The 24,473-nt window shown below is 54.0% G+C and overlaps 1 protein-coding gene across 4 annotated transcripts in view; it reads right to left on the reverse strand.

Annotated features, from left to right (window-relative positions):
* COL5A3 (collagen type V alpha 3 chain) overlaps positions 1-23,087 on the reverse strand; it is a 37,851-nt gene extending 14,764 nt beyond the window's left edge. For all 4 annotated transcript variants that reach the window (XR_003900959.1, XM_029917067.1, XM_029917068.1 and 1 more), the window contains exons 1-35: positions 22,901-23,087; positions 19,102-19,263; positions 18,819-19,008; positions 18,585-18,741; positions 17,816-17,920; positions 17,351-17,506; positions 15,490-15,603; positions 15,240-15,386; positions 14,160-14,207; positions 14,045-14,086; positions 13,666-13,728; positions 13,024-13,098; positions 12,845-12,928; positions 12,606-12,662; positions 12,460-12,513; positions 12,213-12,266; positions 11,371-11,424; positions 11,236-11,289; positions 11,028-11,081; positions 10,414-10,458; positions 10,266-10,319; positions 10,039-10,083; positions 9,824-9,877; positions 9,637-9,681; positions 8,669-8,722; positions 8,530-8,574; positions 8,332-8,385; positions 6,702-6,746; positions 6,540-6,593; positions 6,289-6,396; positions 5,785-5,838; positions 1,704-1,757; positions 836-880; positions 376-429; positions 194-238 (exon numbers count right to left, since the gene is read on the reverse strand). Coding sequence is in view for 3 of the 4 variants with exons in the window: in XM_029917067.1 (XP_029772927.1) it covers positions 194-238; positions 376-429; positions 836-880; positions 1,704-1,757; positions 5,785-5,838; positions 6,289-6,396; positions 6,540-6,593; positions 6,702-6,746; positions 8,332-8,385; positions 8,530-8,574; positions 8,669-8,722; positions 9,637-9,681; positions 9,824-9,877; positions 10,039-10,083; positions 10,266-10,319; positions 10,414-10,458; positions 11,028-11,081; positions 11,236-11,289; positions 11,371-11,424; positions 12,213-12,266; positions 12,460-12,513; positions 12,606-12,662; positions 12,845-12,928; positions 13,024-13,098; positions 13,666-13,728; positions 14,045-14,086; positions 14,160-14,207; positions 15,240-15,386; positions 15,490-15,603; positions 17,351-17,506; positions 17,816-17,920; positions 18,585-18,741; positions 18,819-19,008; positions 19,102-19,263; positions 22,901-22,988 (2,613 nt within the window). In the remaining variant the exon portion in view is untranslated. The remainder of the gene's footprint in view (positions 1-193; positions 239-375; positions 430-835; positions 881-1,703; positions 1,758-5,784; positions 5,839-6,288; positions 6,397-6,539; positions 6,594-6,701; positions 6,747-8,331; positions 8,386-8,529; positions 8,575-8,668; positions 8,723-9,636; positions 9,682-9,823; positions 9,878-10,038; positions 10,084-10,265; positions 10,320-10,413; positions 10,459-11,027; positions 11,082-11,235; positions 11,290-11,370; positions 11,425-12,212; positions 12,267-12,459; positions 12,514-12,605; positions 12,663-12,844; positions 12,929-13,023; positions 13,099-13,665; positions 13,729-14,044; positions 14,087-14,159; positions 14,208-15,239; positions 15,387-15,489; positions 15,604-17,350; positions 17,507-17,815; positions 17,921-18,584; positions 18,742-18,818; positions 19,009-19,101; positions 19,264-22,900) is intronic.
* Positions 23,088-24,473: the final 1,386 nt, after the last annotated feature.

Here is a 24,473-nt window from a genome sequence, read left to right on the forward strand (position 1 = left end):
GACTGTGGTTATTCCCATTTTATAGAGGGGGAAACTGAGGCCCAGATAGGTGGAGTGACTTGCCCACATCACACAGCAGGTGAGTGGCAGAGCTAGGACTTGAACTCACAGCTCCTGACTTCAGGTGCTGTGTTCTCTCCACTGCGTCCTAACTACCTCCTGGGTTCATCTCCCGCCCGAAACACACACTCACCTTCTCTCCAGGGATCCCAGGGGCCCCATCCTGGCCCACATCGCCCTAGGACAGAGTGGATGAGATTTGGGCTGCAGAACAAACTCACAGGGAGGGCTAAGGGATGGGTGTGGGGAGCCCAGGTCTTGGGGTGGGGGAGGGTCTGCACAGGGTGGGGGAGCTGGTCACCACCCAGCCCATACCTTGGGGCCTGGCTGCCCTGTGGGACCCGGTTGCCCCCTCTCTCCGCGGGAGCCCTAAGTAGAAAAGAAGCAAAGATTAGAAGTGAGAGGGTGAGGGGTGCCTGGGTGGCTCAATCGGTCAAGCGTCCGACTCTGGCTCAGGTCATGATCTCACGGTTCGTGGGTTCGAGCCCCATGTGGGGCTCTGTGCTGACAGCTCAGAGCCTGGAGCAGTCTACCCATTCTGGGTCTCCCTCTCTCTGCGCCTCCCCCACTCACTCTAAGTAAGAGGGTGTGGGAATCTAGGAGAGGAGCCTGAGTTACCAGGCCCTCCTCCCTCAGTGACCCCTCCCTGCCCTACCAGGACCAACGCAGCTCTGCTCACCTGCCATCCCCTCCCCAAGTCCCTCCTCCTGCAGCCCCTCCTTCCAGTCCTGTCCCCCCAAGGCCCAGCAGAATGGGGGAGCCGCCCTCTTCTTACCGGGGGCCCTCTCTCTCCTTCCAGGCCTGGCTGTCCCGCCTTGCCCTGGAAAATAAAGCAGGTGAGGGGGAAGCAGACAGTTAAATACAAACACACACGACACACAGTCAGCCACAGACCCAGAAGGGTATCTGCTGTGCATTTACTCATAAGCCTCTCTCTCTCTCTCTCTCTCACACACACACACACACACACACACACACACACACACACACACACTCACACCCCTTATGCACAGCACGCAAAGATCGCAGACACCCAATCACACCTCCAATTGCACCTCCAGCGTCCAAACCCAGCGCGCGCGCCCACACGGACGCCGCCGATCACAGCGCACGGAGCGCACGCGAACACGCTCGGCCACGCTCCCCGGCAGCGCGCACCGGCGATCTGCAGCCTCAGGCTGACACGCGGGGCTCGCCATGCGGTCCGTCCCTCGCCCGCGGGTGTTCACAACCGACACACGCACGTGCGTGGACTCATCCGAGGACACGGTCCTTATGAACACAGCAGTATCCCCTGGCCCATGTGTCCATTTACACAGCTACGGTGCACACACAGCATACGCACGCACGTGTGTGCATGCCCGTGCCCCTACACACATGCAGGCTTATGTCCTAGTTTGCCACAGGCCCGCGGGTTGTAACACCCAGCCCTCTGGTTGAAAGGCACACGGGGTGCGTGTGTGCGCACAGACGCACGTGCAGTAATGCGAGAGGAGGGTCACCTACCTGGGCCCTGCATCGCAGATGGGAGATGTGTGCAGACAAGCGCTCCCAGGCTCAGCTCCGGGCGCCTCCCCGCTGCCCCCGCAGAGCTGCCTGTGTCCCCCAGACAAGCCCACCCCTCCCCGGACCCTTGGACTCACCCGCTTCCCCTTTTCTCCTAATGGTCCCAGCGGCCCGGGAAAGCCTGGAGATCCCTGAGTTGAGAGAAACAGAGAGAAAAGATGGGGGTGGGGGGTGGGGGGTGGAGTTGGTGGTCATCAAAGTTGACCCCTTACCCTTCAGCCACTCTATCCTTTCCAGAAATGTCTTTGGTCCCTCCAGCTCCCTCCTCCTCCAAGGCAGCCCTCCTCTTTCCCCACCTTCACCCCTTGCTCACTCCATCTCAGCCATGCTGGCCTCCTCCATGCTACTCAGCACACCACTACACTGCTGCCACAGGGCCTTTGCACTGGCTGCTTCCTTTGCCTAAAATGTCTTCTCGGGCGCCTGGGTGGCTCAGTCGGTAAAGCATCCGACTTCGGCTCAGGTCCTGATCTCATGGTTCGTGGGTTCAAGCCCCACGTCGGGCTCTATGCTGACAGCCCAGAGCCTGGAGCCTGCTTCAGATTCTGTGTCTCCTTCTCTCTCTGCCCCTCCCCCACTCATTCTGTCTCTCTTTCTCTATCAAAATAAAATAAAGTCATAAAAAAATTAAAAAATAAAATAAAACGCTCTTCTCTCAGGTCCCCGCCCAGGCAGGTTTTCCCACCATCTGGACCTCATTTACATGTCAATTCTTTAGAGGAGCCTCCTGCCACCATCCTGACCACCACATCTTCCACGTCACCCTCTTCCACATTGTCTATTTTGTTTTCCCATGATATTTATGATGAGATGACCTTGCTCACTTGCTTATCCGCAAGTCTGTTTTCTCTGCTCTGACATGGTGCTCCGATCTTCTGATCTTAATTCCCTCAACCTGGTACGTAGTCAGTGCTCACTTGATATTTGTTAACTGACTCCAGGCCATGCTGTCCTGCCCATCTGGGAGCGTCCTCCCCCCTTCACCCCGCCAGGGGAAGACATCACAGGCTCCGTTATCCCCTCCCACTCCTCACCATGTATTGAATTCCAGACCCACCACTGGACTAAGCTGTGTGGCCCTGGACAAATGGCCTACCCTCTCTGAGCATCGGTTTCCTTATTTGTAGCCTCAGGACACCAACAATACCTCCCTCGCAAGATTTTGGTGAGGATTAAATAGGATAACGTGTAGAAAGCATTTTACACAGCGTGTGGCACCTAGTGAGAGCTTATGAAATATCAGCTGTCATGACACATGCTGATTACTATGCCCCTTGTGCACTGAAGGTCTGTGTCCCCTCAAAATTCCTATGTTGATGGCTGGTTATTTGGAGGGGTGCCTGGGTGGCTCAGTCGGTTAAGCATCTGACTTTGGCTCAGGTTACAATCTCGTGGTTCATGAGTTTGAGCCCTGCGTTGGGCTCTCCACTGGGAGTGTGGAACCTGCCTGGGATTCTCTCTCTCCCTCTCTCTTTGCTCCCACCCCACTTCCGCACTTGCTCATTCATTCTCTCTCTCTCTCTCCCTCTCAAGATAAATAAATAAACTTTAAGAAAAGAATAGCATTTGGACGTGGGACCTTTGGAAGGTAAGCAGGTCCTAACAGTAGAGGCTTCATGAAGGGAATCAGCACATGAAAGGGTGGCACCTGGCAGCTCAGTGACTGAGTGTCCTACTTTTGGACTCAGCTCAGATCATGATCCAGGGTCATGGGATCGAGCCCTGAATCAGGCTCTATGCTGAGCACGGAGCCTGCTTGAGATTCTCTGTCTCTCCCTCTGCCTCTCTCCCCACTTCCTCTCTTTAAAATAAAGAAAATGAGGGGCGCCTGGGTGGCTTAGTCAGTTAAACATCTGACTTAGGCTCAGGTCAGGATCTTGAGGTTTGTGAGTTCAAGCCCCATGTCCGGCTCTGTGCTGACAGCTCAGAGCCTGGAACCTTCTTCGGATTCTGTATGTCCCTCTCTCTCTGCCCCTCCCCTGCGCATGCTCTGTCTCTCTCCCTCAAAATAAATAAACATTAAAAATAAAATAAATTTTAAAAAACTTCATTTATTTTTTTAAATGTTTTTTAATTTGTTTTTGAGAGACAAAGAGAGACAGAGCACTAGTGAGGGAGGGGCAGAGAGAGAGGGAGACACAGAATCCAAAGCAGGCTCCAGGCTCTGAGCTGTCAGCACAGAGCCCGATGCGGGGCTAGAACCCATGAATCTTGAGATGAAGACCTGAGCTGAAGCTGGACACGTAACTGACTGAGCCACCCAGGCGCCCCGAGAGGGAAAAAAAAGACTTTGTTTTTTATTTTTTTTAATGTTTTATTTATTTTTGATACAGAGAGAGACAGAGCATGAGAGGGGGAGGGTCAGAGAGAGAAGGAGACACAGAACCGGAAGCAGGCTCCAGGCTCTGAGCTAGCTGTCAGCACAGAGCCTGACGCGGGGCTCGAACCCACGAACGTGAGATCTGACCTGAGCCAAAGTCAGAGGTTTAACTGACTGAGCCACTCAGGTGCCCCCCAAAAAAAGACTTTAAAAAGAAGTCTAGGTCTCTCTCTCTCCTTCCCTTCCTCTGTCCCCCCCTCCCTATTTCCTCCTGTCTCTTTCTCTCCCTCCCTCCCTTCTTTCCTCTCCTTGTCTCTCTTTCTCTCGCCCTCCTCCCACAGACACCCCTCCACCCCCCGCCAGTCATGTGAGGACACAGAGAGAAGACAGTTGTCTGCAAACCTGAGAGTCCTCACCGGAATCTAGCCACGCTAAAACTTTGATCTCAGACTTCCAGCATCCAAAACTGTGAGAAATAAATCTCTGTTGCTTCAGCCACCCTGTAAAGGATTTTTGTTCCAGCAGCTAAGGCCTTGACCCTGGCTGAGACACTGACCTCAAATTAACCAACACACCATGCCTTCCCTCGTGGATGGCTAAAGGCCTAAAACACACAGACTGGTCATGGCTGGGAGGCTTTGCTCTAACTCCCATGAACTCCTGCTCCAATAGGTTGAGTTCTATTCCTAGTTACGGGGCCTTGAGTTTACTCCCAAATCTGTTGATGTCAGTTGCCTTTGCTCTTGGAGTCGTGCAACTTAGTGAACATTTACAACAACAGAGGGAATGAAGAATGGGGGAAAAAAGACATCTATCGAAACGAAGTCGAACAGAAAAGACTCAATAAAGAGGGACGTCACTAAAAAAAAAAGTCACTGTCAAATTCGGCATGCATAAGATGACTGCCAGGTGGAGATGACAAAACTGTGGAACTCTGGAAGGATTCTGCAGTCGGATCTCTTCCCAAATGTCTCACTTTCTGCTGTACTTTACACAAACCCACACTATAAATCACCAGTGACGTAATATGGGTGTGGTTTAGGCAGAAATTCATGTCTAGTCATCAGCTGCATCCATCAAAACATTGGCAAAACAAATGTACACTTTATATAAGTGCATCTTAAATATGTTATAATTCAAGATAGGTCAAATATGTATTTTTAAGCTTATTTATTTTGAGAGAGATAGAGAGAGTGAGCACATGAGTGAGGGAGCAGCAGAGAGAGCGAGGGAGAGAGAGAATCCCAAGCAGGTTCCGCACTCAGCACGGAGCCTGATGTGGGGCTCGATCTCACAAACCGTGAGATCAGGACCTGAGCCAAGAGTCAGACGCTTCACCGACTGAGCCATCAGGAAGCCCTTTCTGTTTGTTTGGTCTTTTTAAGCTTATTTATTTATTTTGAGAGAGTGTGTGTGTGTGTGTGTGTGTATGTGCATGAACATGAGTGGGGGAGGTGCAGAGACGGGGAGAGAGAGATCCAAGATGTATTTTTTGTGATTTTCCTCCTTACTGACTTTAAACCAACCTCATTCACACCAGATAAGAAGGATCCTACAGTTTGTTTATCAAAATTATCAACGTTACAATAATCAAGGTGATGAGACAAATACAGGATCTCTATTTTGCAACCAAGCAAGTGGGCTCAAGAGACTTGCCCAAGGTCACTTAGCAGGTAAGGAGTGCAGATTTGAACCCAAGCCTAATGCCAAAGCTCACATCTAATGCCGTCTCTCAGTGAGCCATGAGGTGGACAGCTCACTCCTCTAGACCGCAGCCTGGACCTCCAGATGTGCATTAGTCTCTGCCCTTGCCCATCCCTAACCTCGTAGCTTCTTACCTTAGGGCCTGGACGTCCTGGGTAACCTGGGAGACCTGGCACCCCAAGCTTGCCCTGCAGGGGAATTATGGGACAAAGGTCAATGGTTGACACCTGAGGATCAGACAAGCAAGGGCAGGATGGTTGGGAACATGGTGACAGGGACGATGGGGTAGAATTCAGAGAAACGTGAGCTCAAGTCTTGGCTCCTGTCTGCTACAGGCATGTCTTTGGGCAACTTATTCTATCCTATTCTGTTCCAAATCTCAGCTTCCTTGTCTGTAAAATGGGGGTAAAAATGCCTGATGCCTGTGGTGTTTATGGGGGTAAAAACCAGATACTGTACGTGAAATTTCTCTAGAATGCTGAGTTAAGGAATTAGAGATAGTAAATGTGGTAGCAGTCTCCTGAGGTTGGAGATGCAAGAGCCAAGGGCAGAAGGCAAAGGGCCAGGGAACGCCCTCGCTGCAGGATGGGAAACTGTAGGGTAGACTGGAGAGGCCAGGGTGACCAAGGTCCATTCACCTTCTCCCCGGCAGAGCCGGGGGGCCCCTCCTCGCCAGCCAGCCCCTCCTGCCCTTTCAGCCCTTCAGGACCATCCTCTCCCCGGGGACCAGGGGGTCCGGGGGGTCCCTGGAATAGAAAGGAGGTATCAGACCCTGTGCCACTCCTGCTCCCTCCAGCCCTCTGTCTTAGCCCCAGCACCCCTCTCCCCCACCCATGTCTTCCCCAAGCTCCCCAGAAGCACTAGATCCCCCATCTGGAAATGATCTTACCCGATCTCCTTTAAGCCCCCCATCACCCTTGAATCCGGGGAAGCCATCCTCTCCCTGGGTGAGAGAGAGTATAGAGGTCAGACCTCAGGGTTCCACGGAAGGGGTACAACCAGAGTCCCATTATTAGGGCTCCCCTCAACCAGGAACTCCCTCCCTTCTTACCTTCTCTCCTTTTTCCCCCTGGAGGCCACGGTTGCCAGAGGTACCCTGAAAAACAAACAAAAAAAGACCTCCAGTTCCCTCTCCTGCTTATGAAGAGCCTTCCAACTCAGTTCCCTGTCCCCAAACAGCCAGGACAGTCCCCAAAGGATATTGGACAGGAGTGGAAGGGGGCGGCCTCAGAGGAAATGACCCTTCTCCAAAGCCTTGCTCGTGTGGTGTGCAAGAGGCCGCCTCTCCACCCCTCTTCCCACTGGCAGCCTCCCAAGGTCATCTGTGGGGGGGTGTGCAGGGAAGGCCAAATTTCCGAGTAATTGATTCCAATCTCCCGGGGACACTGTGTCCACAGTGCCTTCTGGCAGGAGAAAGAGGATGAACATTCCAGGCCCCGGTCTCATTCTAAAGGCAGAGGAATGTTCCCCATTGTGCTGGCTACAATGCCACTCTGTGCCTGGCAACAAGGCCAGTCTGTGCTTAGCTACACCAAGGCTGCTCAGTTCAAGCCCAGGTGCCCAAACCCTGGGCTGGGGTTGCAGTGAAAACTGCACTTGGCTACAGTGTGACTGAGCTCAGAGACTGTAATGAAATTGCACTTGGATACAACAGAACTGTGTTTTGACAATAGCATGCCTGTCTCCAGCCGCAGAGAGACACAATGTAATTGAGCTCAGAGACTGTAATAAAATTGCACTTGGACACAACACAACTGTGTTTTGACAATGGCCTGACTGTTTCCAGCTGCAGAGAGATACAATGTTTAACAATGTAGCTCAAAGATTACAATGAAGTTGTACTTAAATACAGTTTAAGTATTTTGACACTAGCCTGTCTCCAGCCTTCAGGCAATTCGCTTGATTGCAGTGTAACCAAGCTTGGCTACCATGATTCTCTGATTTCTTTCTACAATGAAACTAGACTCAGCTACAATATAACCTTCAACTATATATATATACATATATATATATGTAATTATTCCTGCTTACAATGGAACTCTGACTATAATGGCTACAATAAAACTAGACTCAGCTACAACATATGTTGTATAATTATAATTATATAGTTGCCCAGTTACAACGTAACTCTGACTTTGGCCACCACAGGACTCTGGCCAATTCCAATATAGCCACCTCCTTGGTTCTGATACAACGGAGCTTGCCTACAATGCAAAAATGTGACAAGTCACCTCTGTTCTTAGACCACAGGTACCATACTTGGCCACAATGTAATTGGACTCATACAAACACAAATTCCGATGTCCCTGCCCTCGGTCAACAGTATGGCTCTTGGCTTATCCCATTATTTCTGTGCTTGAGGGTCATATGGCTCTGGGCTTGAGCGAAAACACAACTGTGCTTCACTACAGAGTACTGACCAGACTGTGCTTAGGCCTTTAGTGTGCCTAGCTATTCTTAACCACAAGGTGACAACTACGTTACAGTACTTCCCTTTGGCTGTTCAGCTCCAGGTGACACACACACTTCTACATATTGTGGCTCAGATCGAAACCCCACTCCCCCCACACCTTTCCTGCAGACCGATGCCTCTCAGCACACGTGCACAAGTTCACCATGATGGTTCCCTGAAGCCAACGCCAATGAATCACCCCTACCTGTGGGCCCCAAGTATCACCTACCTTAACACCCCGAAGTCCAGGATAGCCCGGGGGTCCTGCTGACCCTGGCGGACCCTGCGATGGAGATAAAATCAGTGCCATCCTGTCCTTAACCCCCTCCATGTTCCCAGTGCCCTCCTTCCTCTCCTCATGAGCCCTGACTCCTGGCCCTGCCTACCGACCCTCATCCCTAACCCAGCCTCTTTCCAGGCCACTCACCTGGGCCCCTTTCTCTCCTGTGGGGCCCTCATGGCCTGGGTGACCCTGGGGGAAGAAGTTGTCAGAGACCTGGATTTGCCATCCGAATTCCCAAGGCTCCCCCTTACCCTTCCTCTTTCTGCCAGCACCCCATTCTCACCGGAGGGCCATCAGATCCTTGAATGCCTGGGATGCCTGGGTTTCCAGGGGGACCCTGGAAGAGGGTGAGCAGCAGGAGACAGAGAGTCTCAGTCTGGCATCCCACCAAGAACAGCCTTACTCAGACACGCAGCTACATCAAGTCACAGAACAAGCAAAACCCCACGGGCTGGGAAACCTCTCCCTAGCTCTGCCCAGACTTACTGTGTGACCCCGGGTAAAACCCTTTCCCTCTCTGAGCCTCAGAAATCCTCCTCCTCTGGGAGAGTGGAGACAAGGGAGGTGAAAAACAGTGTGAGGAACATGCTGGGCTGGAGGACTCCCCAGCTATATCCCTTTCTTTAGAAATCACTCCATCTTCATCTGAAGAGAGGTGGACCTACGCAGGCATGAGGTGACCCCCTATGTTCTGCAAATAGTTGAGAGGTCCAGACGCTGGTACCTTGGCCCAACGGAGCCAATCATTTTCTTCTGAAATTTTGAGGGGAGTGACACCTCCCTTCATAGAAACTATGATCAGGTGGGTTTAGGTAAAGACACTGTAAGGCCATGCAGAGCTGGGGGATGAAATGATGATAAATTGTGCAGAAATGGGACTGGTGGGTGAGGACAGACTAAGATCCGTGCAGAAAAAAACCTGTCTGCTGAGGAGATGGAACAGACACGCAGAGGCGGAAAGAGGACACCACGGAACCCCAGAGGAAGGCCTTTCTTGGCCCAGGGGGTCTTGCTAATATTTTTGATGAGTGGCTCCTGTGGGTCCCCTAAATCCTGACCATATCCCTGTATTTCTATTTCTCCATCAATGCTTTCCCATCAATTATTATTTTTTAACTCTCAGCCTGTTTAAGGATTAAACCATTGCTGCAATTTATCATTATCCAAGGCTCTGGTGGGAAGCTTTTCCTGCAGACAGAATTGAAGGAAGAAGACAGGAGAAGGTGGCGATAGGGCGGGGTTGTCACTCACCTTCTCCCCAGGAATGCCAATGGGACCCTGGGGGCCAGGGATTCCCTGGGGACATAAAAAAACAAAATTGAAGGTGAAGGAAGGCATGAGAAATGAGCGATGAGCTGGGAAATGGGAAGGCTGGGGGTGGTCTATGACCATGGCCTCATGCTACCAGCCCCCAATTATTGGAAACGATAGCTCAAACCTGGGATCCAGGATTCCCCTGCTGTCCTGGAGGGCCCGGTTCTCCTGGAGGACCCTGGGGGGAAAGTGAGGGGTGCTGTGACACTGGGAGGGATCACAGTGTGGAAGTGTCAGTGATGTTGACATGGGGGTCATGGGAGTGGACAGGGACGTGGATGGATGGCCACGGGGTCAGAGCGTCAGAAAGCATTAGGGGTCAGAAGGCAGAACACGTACCACATTTCCTTTGGCTCCTGGAGCACCATCAATTCCAACTACACCCTGGGGGAGGACAGGGTGTGAGACCCGGGCAGATACCACACAGGAGCCTGAGTCTGAGACACCGAGAGGCACAGGTGGGAAGATGAGCAGGCAGAGAAATCTGGTCCCAGAAATGGGCATGCAGAGGAGACAGAGGTGAGAGAGAGACCAGCAGGGAGGTGGACAGATAGTGACAGTCTCACCGGGCGTCCCAGGGGACCGGGGGAGCCTCTAGGGCCGATCAGTCCTCGGGGGCCCTGCAAGGAGGTGGGAACATTATTCCAGCACCACTGCTCCTGAGGCCCCATGAGTCATGACTCCCTCCCTGAGCCGGAGGTCCCTGATACTCACCGATTCCCCAGCCTGGCCGGTGGGCCCTGGGGGTCCCTCTGCTCCCTGCAGGAAAGCATTCATCACGTGGTGAGAGGGATGGAGTAACCCTCATCCAGGAAGCCTCTTGCAGGGGACTCCAGAGTCAGAGCTTAAGGCAGTAACCAACAGACAGACCCGGACCCCAATGCTGGACCTGCAATCTAGAGTCCCACCGACTAACTCTGGTACCAGCTCCCAGCCCTCAGTCTATCTTTTTGAGGCCCACTGAGGATCCTGAGCCTCTAGCACAGACCCCCACCTCTCCTCCTGGCCCCTGAATACTCCAATCCTCTCTGACTCTCATTCTGGCTTTCTTGCTTCTTCTTCTTCTTCTTCTTCTTTTTTTTTTTTTTAACATTTATTTATTTTTGACAGACAGAGTGTGAACAGGGTAGGGTCAGAGAGAGAGGGAGACACAGAATCAGGAGCAGGCTCCAGGCTCTGAGCTGTCAGCACAGAGCCTGATGCGGGGCTCGAACCCATGAACTGTGAGATCATGACCTGAGCCGAAGTCAGACGCTTAACCAACTGAGCCCCCCGGCGCCCCTTGGCTTTCTCACTTCTAAACCATCCCCTCTCTGCCAAAAACTTACCCTCTTACCATCCTCTCCTGGGGGGCCAGGTCGCCCCACATGGCCAAAGTCACCCTGGAGTTAGGAAGAGGGGAGTTAGAGTGGAGATGTGGGGGTAATGACGGCCTCCCAGGAAAGGAGACAAGGCACAAGGGATGGGAGCTCAGACATGGGGATGCAGGCCCTGCGGGGAGGGGGGCGGGTGATGGGGGGGGGCTCACACACTCACCCTTTGGCCCTTCTCACCAGGCAGCCCTGGCAGGCCATCAAAGCCCCGATCACCCTGCACAAAGAGACACCACCTGAACCCTGACTCCTCGACCCAGCAGGCCCTCCAAGTTCCAATCCTGACCCTATCACCTACCTTAGGTCCTGTGTCCCCCGGGAGGCCCCGGGCCCCATCTGCTCCGGAGCGGCCCTGTTGGGGAGGTGACAGCATCAAGACACCTATCAGTGCCTGTTGGGTTCCTCCCTCGTGACGAATCCTGGGGAATTCTCCGTGCACCAATAGAACTTCCCAAAGACATCTCAAACCCATCCATTATTCCTTATCTCCAGGCCCTTTCCTCTAGTCCACATCACCAGGATCACAAAAATTAAAATCTCCAGTCTCCATTAATTGTCCGGTTCTTCATCCCCCACTCCATTTAAAATTGTCAGGATTTGAGGCGCCTGGGTGGCTCAGTCGGTTGAGCGTCCAGCTTTGGTTCAGGTCATGATCTCGCTGTTTATGGGTTCGAGCCCCGTGTCGGGCTCTGTGCTGACAGCTCAGAGCCTGGAGCCTGCTTCAGATTCTGTGTCTCCCTCTCTCTCTGACCCTCCCCTGCTCACACTGTCTCTCTCTGTCTCTCAAAAATAAACTTTAAAAAAAAACATTAAAAAAATTTTTTTAAATAAGTAAAAATAAAAATAAAATTGCCTGGATTTATTTTGCTCATCATCTCCCTCAGTATGCCAGTCTTTTCTTTTGCACATGCTGTTCTCTGTTGGGATGCCCTTCTTCTCCTGTTTATTTGGCTATACCTCAGACCTCAGTTAAAGCATCTTTCTCTCCAGAAATTCCCCCGTGACTCTGTGGCCTTGCCAGATTCCATTCTCTGTCCTCAGTGTCCTTATCCCACTAATGACACCAGCAAACCCTGCGGGCATGGAGCCAAGGCTCCTGTTGGGTGTGAGGGATGGCCTAAAGGCTTATGAGGTACTCACCATCTTTCCCTCCCGGCCAGGGGGGCCAAGAGGTCCCTGAAGGCCTCGGGGACCCTAGAAGAGAAAAAGAGGAAGAAAAAGGAAAATAAGAAGGAGAAATGACTTATTTTTAATCATTCTCTAGGAAGGGCAGTAATTGCAAAGGTGTCCTCAGCCCCCTTGTCATTGTCCTCAAATAGCACTTTATCCTGTGGCTCCGGGAGAAGGCCCTTCCCATCCAATCCTGCCCTACCCCCACCAACCTCACCTGAGGTCCCGTTTCTCCCATCTCTCCTTTCTGACCGGGATACCCAGGAAGACCCTTGGAGGACAAGAGATGAGGTAATGGAATTAGAGAGAGGTCGCCCCTCTCCACTGATGCATCCCCCTCCTCTGTACAGTCTCCTTACTCACCACAGGGCCTGGGCGCCCAGTGAGCCCCACTGGGCCAGGGGGACCTTTCATAGACAGCTGGAAAGACAGAGGGGAACAGATCCTCAGGTCTCCCACAAAACCCCAACACCCTCCAAAAAGACATTGTCAGGAGACAAATACCACCTGCCTCCTGACTGGCCTGCATTATCCCCCATCTCTGTTACTCCCGCAATGTCCTCCCATTGCCCCCCGTTGTCCCCTGATTATGCTCCACTCACCTGAGCCTGTTGCAGGACTGCCTGAGCCTGGGCTTGCTGGAAGGAGACTGGGGGTCCTTTGAGGGAGCTGCTTGTAAACTGGAACTAGGAGGCAGCTAGTCATAAGGGGAGCCCAAGGAAAGGCCCCTCCTGGGTCAGGACCACACCCCCCAAGATATGCCACCCTATCTCCCCCTTACCGGCATCATGATCACAGTGCCTGGTAGGCCCCGGATCCCATCGATGCCAGGGATTCCTGGGAGGCCAGCAGGACCCTGAGAGAGGGAGAGACACAGAGGGGAATGGAGGCAGAGAGATAGACAGACAGAGATGAGAGATAGAGATGGAGGGGGAGAGGAGAGACAGAGAAGGATGGAGGCAGGGAGAGTGAGAAAGAGAGTAGGCAAGAAAAAGACAGGGAGAGGGAGGCAGAAATGGGAAAAAAATGAAGGCAGAGATGGAGAGACAGAGAAGACAGAGGTAGAGAGATGGAGAGAGAGAGGCAAGGAAATATAAAGACAGAGAGAGGAGAGACAGATGGAGAGACAAAGACGCGGGGAGAGAGACAGAGGCACAGGGAAGAAAGACAGATGAAAAACACTCAGGGATAGAGACAGATGGAAGGAGGAAAGCAGGGGATAGGCCCCCAGGGACAGAGCAGGGCCAGAGAGGCAATTTACAGACAGAAAGAGAGAGGAGCAAGTAGGTCAATGTCAGCCTTAGCGGGATGTCCTCGGTCCTTGGCTCCCAGATCCACATTCAGACATCCACATTCCTGACATCAGCTCCACAGCTGAAACCTCACTCCCCCAAAAAGATTCAACCTAGAGGGAGTCTCTTACCGGTAGACCATGGTCTCCAGGGAATCCTGGGGGACCAGGAGGGCCTGAGGGGCCAACAACCCCCTATTGGGGACAGAGGAACAGAGGTTCATTAGGCATGCAAAGCTCAAGCCAGGCCAACTTCTGACCCACCACTGACTCTGACCCCATGCAGACCCCCTTACCCATCACTGAGCCATTCCTGGCCCTTCAATACTAACATTGACCCATACCATCCCCCAACTTTACACACCAACCCCTACTTTGATTCATCCTTTGAGTCTTAAATATGTAATAATCTTTGAATGATATGGCAATGTTACAGCTCAACCCTCCACCCCAGAGCCTCGAATACCCCAGTTAGAAGAGAAAGGAAGAGGGGGGCGCATCCATGACTCACTCGGGGTCCTGGGGCTCCTGGAGGTCCCTCAAACTGCTGTCCCTGAGGGAAAAATGAGTGTGACCCCCATGCTGGCCCAGATGTCTCCACCTCCTCCTGGTCTCAGGCTCCTCACCTGCTCAATTACTGCTGGTTCTCCTTTTGCTCCCTTCTCTCCAGCACCCTGGGGCAGGGGAATGAACAGAAAAGAGATGTGAGCCCTGGACATGGTCAAGGAGAAGAGCATGGACTTTGGAGTGTGCTGTGGGGTCCTAATCCTGGAGCTGCCTCTCACCGGCTGGTGATGGGAAGCAACTCATTCAACTCCTATGGCTTCACCTGCAGGGTCAGTAAGCAAATGATAACTGTATATGCCCTCTGGGAAGAAGAATAAGTTAAAACAATGGTTGACCCATAAGCACTCAGGGTAAGTTGGCTATGATCATTCCCCCCCTCCCTTGTCCAATCCCAAGGCTAGAACCTGGGGCCCTTCCCAGTCTGCACTATTTTCCTAAGCAATCTTATCTAATCCCTTAGCTAACGGCAGCATCCCTCTGTCAATGGTTCCCAAGTCTTTATATCCAGCCTACACCATGTTCCTTGAACCCTGGAATCTTCTAGACAATCACCCACTTGGCATCTCCATTTGGATGCCAGGCAGGGGTTGCCAATTTAGCACATCCAAAATGAGATCCTTGATTCTTTCCACCTGCTCTTCTTTAGGCTTCCCCACCTTGTTCAAAGTTGCCGCCATGCGTCTGCCAAGTCATCCTTGAATCTTTCTTCATCTCCAAGACCAAAACGGAGCATGGCCCAAATCTGTCCACTTCTTTCTGTCCCCACCATCACCACCCTGATCCAGGTCACCACACCCCTGTTGCATAGACAACGCGTCTCCCTGCTGCCCCTCTGGCTCCCCCTACAGTCCATATGCTGCTCAGCAGCCAGAAAGAGCTTTTAAAACTCCAAGTCCATGAGCTTGATCAAGGGGCTTCTCAGCGTGCTTGGACTAAAAGCCAAACGTATAATTCTATACACACAGCCATCCATTCGCACAGTTCTTGTCACATTAGGATAGTGATAACATTTATCAGCTACAGTGGGGTGATGGGAAGGCATTCCAGGCAGGATTAAAAGAAGGCAAAAGAGCAAATGTGATCCTATGTGGTTTCAGGCAGGAACCGCCCCCCACCCCACCCCAAATACTCAGACTCACAGAAAAAATCTGGAACTGAGTCTGTGATGGATGCTCTGCTGCCCGGAAGACAGGACCAATGGTAGGGCCATCTCCTTCTTTGTGTTCTTTGGTTAAGTTACTCTCCAGGGTCCTCAGTTCTGTTGCACTGTCAGGATCCAGGCCCCCCTGAGGACATTGGGACAGACCAAAGTTTGCCCCTGATGTCCTCATTGTCTCCCACCACCCATTCCCAGGACTTTCCCTTCAGCCCCATCCACTTCCCACTGACCTCTAGCATTGTGACATTGCGGCCAATGGTCACAGTGGTGGTCATGACCAAAGGCGTGGGAGTCGGAGGTAAAGTTGAAGCTGATATCTCTGTTTGAGGGATGTCAGTGGAGGTCTGCAGCAGGGAGAGAAGTATCAGGTTTGGGGTCAGTCCAGTAAAGACAGAGGAGGAGATAGGCTCTGGCCCCCAGCAATGCCCCGTCTGGGGAAGGAAACAAAGGAGAATTCCCCCTCCCCCCACAAAAAAAGAAAACAACGTCAGTAGGGTGTAAGGCAGGGGACTAGTCAGTGGAGGCAAATGTGTTCTGACTGGATCAGGGCAGCCAGCAGGCGGAGGCCTCTGTGTGGAATAGGAGCCAGGCCGGGTCAGGTCTGAGAGACCTAGAAGGCAGAGTGGGGCTGGCTCCGTAGCCCCGTGGTCAGAGTCAAGGTCCAGTACTCAGGGCCAGACTCCCAGAAGCCTACCCCACATGTCTTCTCCCAAGGCAGAGCTCAGTGGTCAGCCAGCCAGGCCACAATCAGAGAGGCCTGGACAGCTGTGGACGAATTTGGTCAAGGGCACAAAGAGGGGAGTAGGTTGGAAGGGGTTGGAAGGGGTTGGGGAGGGTTTGTTTTCTGGGCCAGAAGTGATCATTTCTTTCTCTCCCCCAAACATGGCCTGCACCCAGGATGCCTACCCAGTGACCCACCAGCTAATGATCTCACATTAGTGGCCTCTAATCATTCCTACAACCAGTGACCCATTAGTGACTTCCTCTGTCAATAACCCCTGACTAATGATCCCACCAAGGGACTTAACCAATGACCCCTCCTCCTAATAACTAACGTCACTGGCCTCCCAGCAGTTATTCCTATAACTAGTGATCCATCGGTGGCCCCTCCAATCAATAACAACCAGTGACCTCCCACCCAGTGACCTCCCCAGCCGGTGACCACAACCAGTGACCCCCTCCATCACCAGTATGAGCTCCTGGACCCTCAATTAGTAAGCCCCACTGGTGACCCTCTAACCAATTATTCCCCTAACCAGTGATCCTCCAACAATAAGCAGCCATGAGTGAGCCCAACTAGTGCTCCCCAACCAAGGACCCCAAACAGTAATTTCACTAACCAATGGCCCATCAATGACTTCCCAACTAATAACCCGTCAGGGACTTCCAAACCAATTATTTCATCCATGACCACCTGAAAGTCATTTCCACAACTGGTGAGCCGACTCGTACCTTCTAATCAGTAGTCCCCTACTGATGACCTACCTTCCTTTTCAACTAGTAACCCCCATCAATGACCCCTTACCATTAACCCTAAACCAGTGACAATAACACCAACCGTGGTCTCTATCATCGACTTCCAACAATGACCCCCACCTAAGAACCTCCCAAACATCAACCTCAATCAGTATCTCCCTATGGTGACCTCCCAACCTGCAATCTCTATCAGGAAAGCCAAAAAGTGCACCCCGCATTAGACTTCTCCAATGAATAACCCTCACCAATTACTTAAACCAGTTGACCCCAAACAATGACCCTCTAACTAATGAGCCGAATATTCACTCCAGCTAATGGCTGCCCTTAAACAGTAGCCTCCATCAAGAACCTCCTAATATCAGGTAATCATCTGGGTGTGCCCCTTTCTTCCAGCCCCCAACACTGGACACTGGGGAGCAGAGATGAGAAAGCTCCTAAGACAGTACCAGCCCTCCTGCCACACAGACACAGTCATCAGTCAGCTGAGAGAAGTCAAAGGTCAGGGATTAGAGACCAAAGGCAGAGAACTTGGATGAGGTACCAGCAGTCAGTGGGAATAAGAGACCAGAAGTCAGGCAGTCAAAGAGCAGAGGTGAGGGTCTGCAGATTCTTTACCTGGTTGTCCAGGGAGCCCGGGGGTAGGCTTGGGATCAAAGTTTCCTTGTTCTTCTTCTTCTTCCTGCCCTTCCCCTTACGACCTCGCCCTTTTTTCTTCCCTTTTCCCTTCCCCTTCCGTCGAGGGGGAGGAGTTTCTGGCTCACTCTGCGTGACCTGGGAAGAGGATGCCCATCATGTCTGGAGCCTCTCACCGGAGACCCCATCGCTCAGTCATCTGGGGCCATGCTGGCACATGGCTTCTTGGTCCCATGTTTTGAAGCCAGGGATCACTCAGTCCTGTGACCTAGGGTCAATCATACGATCTGGAGCCAAAAATCACTCTGTTATGTGACCTAGATCAAGGTCACTCATGCCTAGGATCTTTTTGAGGGCAAGAGTCAGTCAGTCCTGGGTATTCACTCATTCCTAAGACCCAGATGCAGGGACGACTCAGCCTAACTTCAAGACAAACCCTTCACTTACCCCTGTGGGTACGGGGTCCAGGTTGTCACAGCCAGGAAGGTACCGCTCACAGGCCTGGAAGGCAGCCTGAGGATCTGGACTTATCAGCAACTCCTGAATATCTCCCTGGGAAGAGGATGAGGGTCAAGGAAAGAGAGCCAGGGGCTGACTCTGATACCTTCTTCCAAGTACCAAGGTTTGGTATTCCTCTACCCAGGGCACCATAGGTAGAAGGAGGGGGTGGCCCCACCACAGCCCCAGGAATCCCTCTGCCTCTCAAAGCGGAGAGGAGGGATACTCTATCATGGCCACACCAAGTGACAACCATAAATCATACACCACTGCGAGAGGCACATTTATTCCTTTGCTCTCAGGCACATGATGACCCCTAACATGTGTAAGGAGGGGAACAAGGTGAACGGGGTCCCTGGCCCACTGGAGGGGACACACATCACAATGACACACAGCACTGCCACCAGTAAGCGTCACCATACCAAGAACACAACTGTCACGAGGCACACAGCGCCACGCCTTGCCAGCACCCAACGCCATGACCAGCGCCCGCGCAGAGTCACACCCCCTCGTAACAACTAGTACAGCCCCACGTCACCGCCATATTCTGCCACGAGTCAAGTGTGTGCCATGGCGCATTATTGTCTTGTGGCCCCACGAGATGCACCGTGGGGCATTCCACTCCCTCTTCCCAGCTTCCTGGTCCTGGGTTGAAACTGGACAAAACTCCCCCCTGCCCCGTCCTCTGCCTCAGTTTCCCCAACCACTGAACCCTTACCTCAAAAGTCTCCTCCCCAAGGTCCTGGGTCCCCAACACAGTGAGTCCAGCTGTGCTAATGAATCGAGGCCCCTGGCCCAGCGTGGGGGTCTGAGGTTCACAGTCGGCCACCAGAGTCACCATCCTGCCATCCACACTGATTGCCGCACGGTGCCACCTGCAAGGGGACAGTGTCAGTGGGGTGGGTGCTTCTCATCCCACTTCTCTCTGGACCCCGACCTTCCCTACACTCACCTGCCATCCATGAGGTTGACCTGCTGGGGGAGGGGGCTGAAGGAGTCACCTAGGAGGCCCAGGGCTGGCCCTAGAGCCAGGCCCAGCTGCCGAGCACCACTCTCATCATAGATGGACAAAAGGACAGACTGGTTGGCTGGCTGGCCCCGTAGTGTGATCAGTACAGAAAAGTTCTCAGGAAAGTGCCCATCTGAAGGGGCAGAGGGAAAGGGGCAGGTTAGATGACCAGGCAGGGACCCACACTCCCAGGACCACCCCCCCAAGCCCTCCTGCACTGACTCACCTGGAAAAAGCTCCCTCGTAGGGGTGCCAAGTGTGCTGGTCTTGCCAACCCTGAATGCCCGGTCACCCTCCGGGGCCCTCTGGGGGCAGAGGCCAGGCCCCTCAGAGACCCCAGCCTGGCCCCCTCGCATACCCAGGGCCTTCAGCACATCCACAGGGTCTGCTGTAGAGAGAAGCCAGGGTGCAGGGTGGTTAGAACAAATCTAGGACTCCACGTGAGTAGCCGAGGTTTGGGGTATTCGGTCCCCCATGGTGTCTGCGGTCAGGGAGAAGGAGCGGGCCCGGGAGCTGCACCCATCCCACTGCCCCACAGCTGCTTCAGTCTCCTCAGCCTATTGACTCCTGTTTTTCCCCCCTTGGTTTTTGGTAAGGAAAAAAAAAAGCTGACCTACTTCTGGGATGAATCAAGGCTTCCTGGCCTGAGCCCCAGGGCCAGACTGTCCCCCTCCCTACTCTCCCCCGCACCAACTCCCTGGGGCTGCTTCCTGGCCTGCAGCCCCCTGCCAGGGGAAACCCACTGAGGGGGGGGGGCTCCTGGGGTGTGTTCCCCCCACATCCTCCCTCTGACCTCCTCCTTTGACCGCGGGTCCTCTGAATTCCTCCTCCCTGATCATCACTCAGGATCTGCCCCCTCTCACCATTACCTCTCCTGCTTCTTCCTTCTGACCCCCTCCTTGATCACCGTCACCCATGACCTCCTCTCTCTGCCTAACCCAGCCTCCTCCATCTGGCCTGTGACCTCCCCATTTTATCGCCTTCTCTGACCTCCTCCTTATGACTACCTCTCTCTAATAACCTCCTGACCTCCTCCCTCTGACCCTATCCCTCTCATCCCAGCAAAGGAAGGAACTGGTCTGGCCCAACCAGATCCTAATTGAGGCCATCCTACCAGCCCCACCCCATACAGCAGGCCAGTGCTAAGTGGAACCACATGGCTTGGGCAGGGGAGGGCGGGGGCTTCCCCTGGGCCCAAAGCCCCTGCCTGCTCTCCCCTTCCCCCTGCAGACTGTCCCACTGACCCCCTGACCCAGCCTCTTGGCAGGAGCCAGAGTATGTCGAATCTGCCCATGACCTCACCCTGGGGGTGGTTCTGCTGACCTCACCATTGGGAGTCAGGGTTGGGGGCCAGACCTGGGGGAGATGGGAGCCTGGAGGAGGGACCCGCCATCCCAGCTCCTCTTGGGTCAGACCCTTCATTCTCCAGATTTACCGACCCCTGTTCCAGCCTCAGCGCACTCTTGCCTCCAACCTCCTGTTCTGTCTTTCTCCTCTCCCCCTCCCTGCCCTCCCTCTGTCCCACTTTCTGGGTTGGTCTTTCCAGGTCCCTCTCTGCATCCAACTCTGAATCAGTCAGTCTCTCTTGTTCTCTTGCTTCCTAGCTCTTTCTGTGTGTCTCTTGGTATTTCATTGGTTTTCCTTCCTCTCTTTCTGTGTGTGCGTGTGCATGTGTGCGTGCGTGTGTGTGTGTGCGTGTGTGTGCATGCATATCTGTGGGGGAGGCCACTCTCATGTCTCTCTGCATCCACACCCCCCAACTCTGCTGCTGCCACCACCAGCCCCATCTCTAATTGCCTGTTCTCTGGCTAGGCTGTCATTAAGAGGTATTTGGGTTATAGGCCCCTGGGACTAAGATCTGAGCTCCCAGGCTCTGTCAACCACAAGGGTCACTCCCCCGTGGAATGACCCTCCCAGCGGCCCCTCTCTGCGCTGGAGCCCAGTGGAGGGCTGGGAGTCAAAACCCCACACAGTGTGGCTCTCCCAGGCTTTCCCCTCACCCAGGCCCCTGTCTCCATGCAGCCTCCTGACCAGCTGCTCATTCACATTTAAAAAGTCCTTCTCGGCACCTAACCCAAATGTCTCCTGCTTCAATCTTGCATATCTTCTGTAGTGACCTTTCAGAAACTGACTGCCCTTTCTTTTCAGGGCTGGCTCTGTGACAAGGGGACACACAAGAGGCATTGAGTCCTGCCTGCAGGGTCAGAGAGTGGGGGTCTGTCAGGGACCCGCCTGACCTTCTCCCCACACTCTTCCCTGTGCTGGTCAGGGCCCCAGGGAGATGTTAGATGGGGTCTAGGATATGAAGGGAGGCAGGCAGGGTCTAGGCTGTGACGTGGTTGGGATCCCCTCGGATGTGTAGAAGAGCACAGGTGTGAGTGTGTGCGCTACTATGTACATGCATGAGATTGTGTAAGCATGTGCATGACTCTCTATGGACCAGGGAATGGCGGGGCATGTTGTCAGTGCATGCCAAGTATTTGGCCTGCAGTGGAGAGATGAGGTGCAGTTATTTGATGTGTGGCTGGGTATCTCCTAGCAGTGAGCGCACAGCACTGCTGGTCACGCAGGTGACTCTGTGATTATAACAGGCCAGACGTGAGACGGGAACTGTGGTTACACGGGAGCGTACGGCCCAGTCGGCCAGCGGGTGACTGGTTGTGAATGCTGACTGTGTTGTGTGGATACCAGTGGAAACACGGGCAAGAGCTGGGAAGTGTAGGAGGGTGACAAAGGCTGTGACCCTGTGGCGGGAGGCTGCCTGGGGCGTGGGCACCGGTGTTCCACATTCCTGGGGTCCCAGAGGGCTTATGTTTTGAATGGATGCCTGAGATTGCACGGCTGTATGGACTTGTCAGCATGGGAACGGGACATCGGCCAATTTAGGATAATCCACGTGATCAGGCATCTCCCTGAACTCCAGAGAAAGTGAGGAAGTGTAGGGTGGTGTGTGTGTGTGTTGGGGGGAAGGGCTGAGCTCACCCTAGGGAGCGATTTCCAGGAGGGTCTAGGCCATCCTCAGACCAGGGATGCCACTCGAGGGACCACGACCTTCCCAAACCCCTGGGCGCCCCCAACCGCGAACCTTGTGGGGCGGAGCTCGGCGTCCAGCCAAAATCGCGCAGCTGGGCGTGCGTCAGCGCTGACTCACCCGTCCGCCGGCCTCCGGGACCCTTGGGGCCCCTGAGAAATTCCTCAGGAAAAACACCCGCAGCTCGCTCAGCTGGGGGGAGCAACTTCCACTTCCGCCCCCGCCCGCGCTCCGCCCTGCCCCGCCCCGCGCCCCGCCCCGCCTCGCCCCTCACCGCGGCCCTCCCGAGGCCCTGTCCATGGTGCTGATCACGGCTCTGGGGAGCTCAGGGTCGGGGGGAGACGTGGGGGCAGAGGTGGGCGCGCGCCAGTTGGAGGCAGAGTAGGAAGAGGAACAGTAGGATGAAGCCATTCGGGGAGATGCAAAGGAAACTCTGGATCCCCGATTAGCACCCTCCCATGCTCGTCCCCACTCACCATCACCCCCAGAATCATCCACTCGTGTCCTCACGGGCAATTGTTTACGCCCCAGAATCACAACAGACCCTCATCGGTTCACCCAAAGACAAACAATCACACGCGTAACACACACGATTATGCTCTTAAGTCAGCTCCACACAGACACACCCACAACTCACAATCATAACCTTGGCCAGGGATCACCCATTACCCATATTCATACAATAATCGTCAACTCCCACGCGCAGTTTCGCTTCAAATGGCCTCACACACATTGCCGCACACACAACTCTACATCGCGTCCATTCCAACGCATCCACCAGTAAAACACGGTCACACGTTTCCCCCCTCCCGCCTGCTGTCACACCCACAAATCGCCCAGAGTCCAACACACGAGCCCGAACACAATACCCTATCCACGCGCAACGCGCACGCCCCCTCTTGCACGCCCCCCATTCCTGTCTCCACCCCATCTTTTGGGATCTCGTTAGACCCTGCACCGGGGTCCTTTTCCTATCTCCTCCCTCCCGGCTCACCAGCCTGCGTCCGGAGCAGCAGCTGCAGCGAAGCCAGAAGCAGGCAGAGGCCGGCCCGCGGCTGGCTCAGGCCTCGGCGACTCCCCATCCCGGCGGGCCCCACACGCAAGGCGGGGACCGGCTGGGGCGTCTACGGGGCGCGGCGACTCCTCGGGCTCCGTGCGCTCACTTGCCGCGGCCGGCTCCACTCGGGATCGGCAGGAGACTGCAGGAGACCCCGCCCCGGCCTCGCCCTGCGCTCCAGCGCCGGGCCGGGCGGGGCTCGCTGGAGGGAGGGGGGGTGGCTGACAGCTGGTGGAGGAGTTGGGAAAGTTTGTGCAGAGTGCTGATTGGCCCGCTAAGGCTGGAGCCCGGCAAGGAGCTGGGCCCTTTATGCCCCCACCCACAGTGGAGGAAAAGGGTCACTCCCACCCAGCCTTAGAATTCGGGGTCCCAGTCTTACCCCCAACTCTTTCCTCCTAACAGGTTCCCTCAAAGGAAATCTTAGCCTCTTTCAAACCTTCAGCCTCCAATCAGGCCCTGGAATTAAGGGATACAGCTTTGTACCAAATCTTTTCTGTCTCATCCAGGCTCCCAAATAGGGTTCCAGCCTGATGCCAAATTCTCAGTCACTTGCTTTACCCCAGTGATTTAGCCACACTATGAAAGGTACCAGCTTCATCCCAAGGCCTTCCCTTCAGGTGTCTAAATAGAGAATCCTCATCCCATCTCCAACCTCACCTCAAATTACAAAACGGGGTTCTCAGCCTGACCCCAAACCCTCATTTTTCCACCCAAATTCCAGAATTGGATGTCCTGGCCTCACCCCCAAACCCTCGACTCGAATTCCAAACCACAGTTCTATATATTCCCCCCAAACTCTTACTCTTTAAACGAAGGGTAACGTCTCCATCTCCAGCCTTCCTCTCCCTTCTCCCTGACACACGTCCCCAAATGGATGCCATAGCCCTTATTCCAAATCTTTACATGTGCCCCAATCAAATGGGGGAGCCTGGCCCTATCTGAAAACAGGGCACTGCCGCAGGGGGAGGTGGATCCCTGCCATTTCTGGGGTGAGGCAGAGCTGCCTCTCATCTTGCTGGGACCCCCCACTGTGAAGCTCCCTCCCCCCCAGGGGGTCACATGGAGCTGTCTGTGCAATTGAACAAGCACAGACTTGCAGGATCTAAGGGTGCTTCTTCGGGGAGGAGCCCAAGGGGCGTATCCTGGGCCCTAAACTGCCCCACCGCGGGGAAGAGGGAGAAGCTGGCAAGGTCTCCCTCCCTGGCTCTGGCTCCTCGGACAAAGAGTCTCTGTGTCCCTGGAGAAAAGGGGTGGGGCCCCATCTGGGGGCTGTGGGGTGGGGAGAGAGAGGGAATCTCCCCAAGCTGCTCCTCCTCCTCCCTCCTCAGGGACCTTGAGGCTAAGACTTCTCCTACTAAAAGATTCTCATAAAGATATTGCCCTGCCTTGCTGAGAAGTCCTTCCTAGTCTAACCCCATCTTCGGACAGATCTATGCTCAGGACCCTTCTGAGGCCACACGCCGTCATTTTCTCTCACTGTCTCCCTCCAATCAGAGATTCCTTGCCCAGT

This window comes from Suricata suricatta, chromosome 12, assembly GCF_006229205.1.
Source record: "Suricata suricatta isolate VVHF042 chromosome 12, meerkat_22Aug2017_6uvM2_HiC, whole genome shotgun sequence".
Classification (NCBI taxonomy): Eukaryota; Metazoa; Chordata; class Mammalia; order Carnivora; family Herpestidae; genus Suricata; species Suricata suricatta.